Below are 5,848 nucleotides of genomic sequence, written 5' to 3' on the forward strand. Positions count from 1 at the left end.
TCCTTCTGCCGCTAGAAGGACAACGACGATGGCATGGATAACGATGACGGTATGGCCGGCCAGGCATGCGTGGTCGTCGTCTGCTGCAAGTTAGCATCCTACAACTTTTTTTAAAAGTTTTAGAAATATCACCCGTCTTAATTAAATTATGTTAGAGGAATATCGAGCAGATCATTGATGATCTGAGCATGTAAATCAGAGGAATTTGTGAGCCTATCATTCATATTGTAATAAATAGATAATATTGTTGGGGAACAGATCGTTGGTGTTGTCAACACCATTGAATTTGTGAGCATGTCAATCGAAGCTATTGACGAGGAAGACCGCAAGAGAGAGCTAGAATATCTACACGTACGCACAAGATCAAAGAGCAGATATCACGCCGTTCCTGTCTCCTCGATCCCTTTTCCTTTTATTTTTTGAGAAGATCCTTTTTTCCTGTTCTTGCGCTGTTTTCTTCCCTCTCTCATGTGTTGGATTGGGCTGGATCATGCTTTGTGGGCCGACTGCTGCGCTGTGTTCTCTCGGTTCCACCGGCCACCGTCGGATGCGCATAGGACGGTAGCAAATGATCGACGTCCCTCTGCAGTACTTTGTTCCTACTTCAGATGATCTGGTTCCTTCGAAAGGGGGTTGGAACAGTGGTTGTAAGGGCATGGCCAACGCTACATGCTGGACCGCTGCCCAGCTGCCACGTCGGCTTAACCAGGACAACTCAAACAAAAGGTGCTGTCTGCAGAGGCAACGAGATCTTGTAGAGGAGCCCGATTCCTCACTGACAAGTGTATTTGAAGGGTGATGGCTGATGCATTGCATGGTATAGTATGCTTATCAATTAAGAAAAGAGAAAGAACTAGTGACGAAAGACTAAGAAAGGGATGGCTGCTACAATTGAGCAATGTTTTTTTTTTTTCAAATATTGACACGAGAGCTGCCATAGAAGAAGGTACTAAAAAAACAGCCCCAAAGGAGAAAAGCACCGAAAAAAGGCAAGTGCAATAAAAAAAGAAAGAGAAAAAAAGGTCCGTCGACACCACCACAAACACATGCTCCACCATCAACCGTGCACACCATCGGAATCCATCGGCAGGGTCTCCAAGATGACGTCTTCAAGGAGGAACTAATGTCAAGGACACCACCGTCGATCGATCTGGCAAGGCCTTATTTTAGGCTTTCAACCGGAGACCTCAAGCCATGTGGTAGGAAGAGCAACGAGCTACACAGTGGTACCTCCAAGAAGGAAGACGACATCCAAGGATGTCGTACCGTCGGCACTGACAAGGTCAATGCGAGATTTTCATCCTGACCCGCCGCACGAAGGAAATTGGGCGAGCCACACCAGCCTGACCGAACCGCACCGCCGCACGTAGGACCTGGCGAGCCATGCAAGATCTGGCCAACCTTTACCTCTTTGCGCAGAACTAGACGAGAGTCTGCACCGCAGCGCATCGGAATAGTCTAGGTAGCACCGGAACTGGCTGGCCTGCACCGTCGCGTGCCGCACCTAGCGAAATCCAAGCCAAACCTAACAGGCCTGCACCGCCACACGCATGAACGAGATTATACGCGTTGGATCTGGTCTGCCAAGCCTCCTCTGGAACAACGCATGCATGCTCGACGATGCCCGCCGCTCAATGGAGCCGAGTGTGGCCGCGCTTGAAGGAAGATCCCGCCCAGCTTGCACCGGCGCCAACTTCCTCACGCCGATCTACACCTAGCACGCGTCGGAGACAATGATGACGGGGTCCTGTACCAGGGGTAGCTAACGACTAGGAGCCCGGCCTCATCGGCCAAGGGGGCCATCAGGCCCAGGATGCGGTGGAACCCTAGGAGGCGAGGATGGCCTTCGTGATCCCCAAGACTAGAGGGCGTCAATGCCGAAGATCGCATCCGCCTTGTAAAACCCTAGACCTCTCTTGCCTATATAAAGGGGGTCCAGGGTACCTATTGATCATCTATCCACAAAATAGGAGAACTCTTGGTAGCAATCTCATACACCATTGTAACCCCTTGCATGAGGTATCCCTCCATTATGAATCATCAAAACTACCAGGATATAGGGTACTACTCTTCGAAGGCCCGAACCTGGATAAACCCCTCGTGTGACCTCCGATCCATAACTTCCAGCTGCGCTTGGAGCCGTACCGAAGGATCTGACAGGAATTCGCTCCATCAAACAACATCCAGGCCGCCATGCAACAGGGCCCACATCTGGACCACCTGTAAATCTTCGACGCGCCAGCAAAGGCGGCACCGACAGTCGCTACCGCGCCCTTGGCCAGGCAGCAGCAACGTTGGGCCGCCAAAGCCCAGATCGGGCCCGAACAACTGCAACCACCGCACAAACGCGTTGCACCGCCGCCAGACCGCGTGCTCCACCGCGCCGCAATGCACCTCCACGTCGCGCCGCACTATGCCATCTGGGCGTGCCTACGAGCGTCTAGCCGAGGCCGCAACATCCAGCTCTACCGGAAAGCAAAGCTGCCATGTACAACCTGCCTCGCGGATGGGAAAAGGGTAGGGCCACTGCCACCGCCGCCGCGCAGGCTTTGGCCGGGGGCGATGAGGAAGGAGGGTTGGCGGCAGGTTGGTGTGGTGGCTAGGGTTTATACCCAAGCAGCCCGCGGGGTGGTACTACCCCCATAGCCCATGCCCCAAGTAGATCAGCATGTTCGAGGACCCAATCCAGTGTACTAAAATTGTACTAAAGCAACCACACTCATTTTGGTAGGAGTGGGTAACAGCAGCGAAAAACTTGGTGGCGTGCAACTAAAAATCCGCGTGGCCCCTACAAATCCAGGACTCCAGAAGAGAAAAAAAAAAGATGTCACAGGCAACGCGTAGCGGATCAGCAGCGGCAAGCGGCACCGCGAGCAGGCCAGCCAGCCAGCCAGCAGCAGTCCACACATGCGCGCGCTTCCTCATTCGCGTGAGTTCCGGCGGGCCCCCGCTCGTGCAGGCCCGAAATTCTCCGGTCAATGGACCCCGTTGGACCGGGCCTACCAGGACCTTTTTTTTTCAGGGCCTACCAGGATTTGTAATGCCAACGAGCTGCTCGACTGCCAGCAATAAAGAAGGCACCAGAGATCTCCATCACCGCGCGTCCAAGCCGCACGCTACGAAAGACTGAAAGAGTGAAAGGGAAACGTTGGATCATTGGCAGGTTATAAACAGAAGGTCCACGTGTACACACGACTACGCTACGTACACCACAATTACAGTTATCGGAAGTACAGAAAACAAGATCCAAGCCAGCCACTAATACTCATGAATTTGAGAAAAGATCAGAAGCTATATCTGGTTCACACTAACTAACTATTCATCAAGTTAACTTATCTGTTCATGGTTCGTCCGGCATTCCCGAATAGGAAAGGCGAGTTTTAGCAACTATGAACACACACGCACACGCACACACACGCGCACACGCACACGAAAAAGATCTACTAGCTACGTCCGCAGCTCTACCACATGTGTCTTGAAATCATCTTCTTTTAGCTCTGTTTCCCTTTCTTTTCTAGTAGCTTTCCTCTTCATCTTCATCTTCGTCTTCACGGTGTGCGAAACATAAGCCACGGCAGCTAGCTAGCTACTAGCTAGCTGGCTGGCTTGGTAAAAGCTGCTCCTTGAGCGGGCCCAGGCGGCAGGCGATGCTACCTGTGGAACTGAGCCAGCCTGTTGTCCCCGAGCCTGGAGTTGTAGGCAGCCTTCTTGTACTCGCCCCATGTGAAGTCCTTGTACAGGCTCTGCTCTCCCGCGCCCAGCAGCTGCGGCAATGGTGCAATCCTCTGTGTCATCGCTGGCCCTCCAAAGTAGATCATGGAAACCCTAGACTTTAGGCTGTTGGCCACCACCCTGTGCTTCACGCTCTTGAACCTCCCGTTGGTCAGCACCTACACACACACATCCCAAAAATAAAACCGTAGTACATGAGATCAAGGCATATATACGATACGATACGTAAGCAGCAAGAACACACAGCTAACGATTAGTAAGATGCCATGCAGCCATCACGCGAAGCTCATGTGCCTAACGGATTATACTGATGTGGCGAATATGCGATGGGTCGGCAGCAGTTATTTGGTCCAGGGAGCCACCTGTTCCTGTTTCTGCCGTGGCAGCCGTATCGACGTGCATCACAACCATCTCTTTCTTTCTTTCTTTCGTTTTCTCGGTTTGTTTATTTTATGAGTCTGTCTAAGACATATCTACATCTAAACTGATGTCCACTTTATTTATGATCTATTTTTTTATCCTAGTTTTTTTTTTGTTTTTTGTTGCTACATTACATGTTTGTGGAAGCTTAGATGTGACATCCTTAAAAAACATCTAGATGTGAATTAGACAAACTATTATTTTATTACTACGGTTTTTGTTAGTTGCTCAGGGTGATAGGATGTTGTTCGTTTTTACTGGTGATGATGCGAACCAAACGATGGCTCTGCGTGCTAGTAGTGCACTATCTCCAATTTAATCATGCCTCACGTCATTTTAGTAAAGCGCACAGTGCAAATCGTTTTAGAAAAGTATAAATGTGCTAGTAGTAGTAGAAAAAGAACAGAGTGGCGCGTGCACGAAAAGGCGTCACGTGTCAGGGTCAGGACTCAGGAGCGGGCATACCTGCAACGAGTCGCCGACGTTGACGAAGAAGGCGTCGCGGTCCGAGGGCACGGACACCCACTGCCCGTTCTGGAGCGCGATCTGCAGGCCGGACGTGCCGTTGGAGCGCAGCACGGAGATGAGCTGCGGGTCCGTGTGCTCGCCGAAGCCGGTGGCGCTGCAGCCCAGCCCCTGCAGCGCGTGGCACGGCGGGTAGTGGTTCACCCGGAACACCTGGTCGCTCCCCTCCGCCGTCACCATCCCGCTCAGCGCGTCCACGGCCGCAATGCCCAGCCCCTCCGCCATCGCCTCCATCACCCGCACCGCCACCTTCCGCACCGCCGCGATGTACTCGTTCAGCGCCGCCCTGCAAACACACGCCATGTGTGCAACGTAAGCACTCGGTGAGACCAACCAGACACGCGTCGTATCGCAGTGGCTTGCATCCCGTTCGCGCGGGCATTTGAACGTACCGGAAGAGCGCGCAGGACGGGACGGCGCAGGCGCCGGAGAGCGACGCGGAGTCGACGGCCAGGAGCAGGTACTCGAGCCACCCCATGTCGCCATTGAGCCCGATGCGCTTGCTGCCGTAGCCGAACGGGTAGGCCGGGCCGGAGCGGTCCTTGTCGGCCTGCGGCAGCGAGAAGAACCTGACGGCCTCCGACTCGAGCCTGTCCATCGTGTCCGCGGGCACCCCGTGGTTGACGAGCTTGAAGAACCCGAAGCGCTCGCACGCGTCGGCGATGGCCCGCGGCGCGCCAGGGCTGGAGAGGTCGACCACCGGCATGCCGGAGAAGTAGTCCCCGGGGTCGGGCGACCTGAGGAGCGGGATGTGATCGACGGCGGGCGTGCTGGCGAGAACCACCATGGCTGGGCTGCCAAATATGGTACGTATGCGCGATCGAGAGAGGCGAGGAGCAGAGCAGAGCCGCTCTGGAAAGAACTAAAGAAGCAGAGGCGAGCGGGCGGAACAGGGGAGATGCTGTTGCCACTGCGTTGGAGTGTGTGTGGGGGAGGCCGCGGGGCATATATATAGGGGAGGGGAGAGGCGATCGGGAAGGAGCGGCGCGCGGTGGGGGCAGGGCAAGGGCCAACTGACAGTGGGAAAGGAGGAGGAGAGAAGAGATGAATCGGGACGAGGCCGATGGGGTTGGTTGGCTCGCTGCTTCAGCGCATCCGGCCTCGCAGATGGTTGGGGGAATGCCCCGCTCATGTCGCGGCCTCCTCTTTTCTCGCTCGCTGGCCTGTGGTG

The 5,848-nt window shown here is 54.3% G+C and overlaps 1 protein-coding gene across 1 annotated transcript; it reads right to left on the reverse strand.

Moving 5' to 3' along the window:
* Nucleotides 1–3,242: 3,242 nt before the first annotated feature.
* On the reverse strand, nt 3,243–5,608 carry LOC109765316 (gibberellin 2-beta-dioxygenase 3). Its single transcript, XM_020324116.4, has 3 exons — nt 5,070–5,608; nt 4,618–4,963; nt 3,243–3,890 (listed from the first exon to the last, which is right to left on the reverse strand). The coding sequence occupies exons 1-3, from the start codon at nt 5,462–5,464 to the stop codon at nt 3,651–3,653; spliced, it is 981 nt and encodes a 326-aa protein (XP_020179705.1). The 5' UTR covers nt 5,465–5,608; the 3' UTR covers nt 3,243–3,650.
* Nucleotides 5,609–5,848: the final 240 nt, after the last annotated feature.

This window comes from Aegilops tauschii, chromosome 3 (assembly GCF_002575655.3).
Source record: "Aegilops tauschii subsp. strangulata cultivar AL8/78 chromosome 3, Aet v6.0, whole genome shotgun sequence".
Lineage (NCBI taxonomy): Eukaryota > Viridiplantae > Streptophyta > Magnoliopsida > Poales > Poaceae > Aegilops > Aegilops tauschii.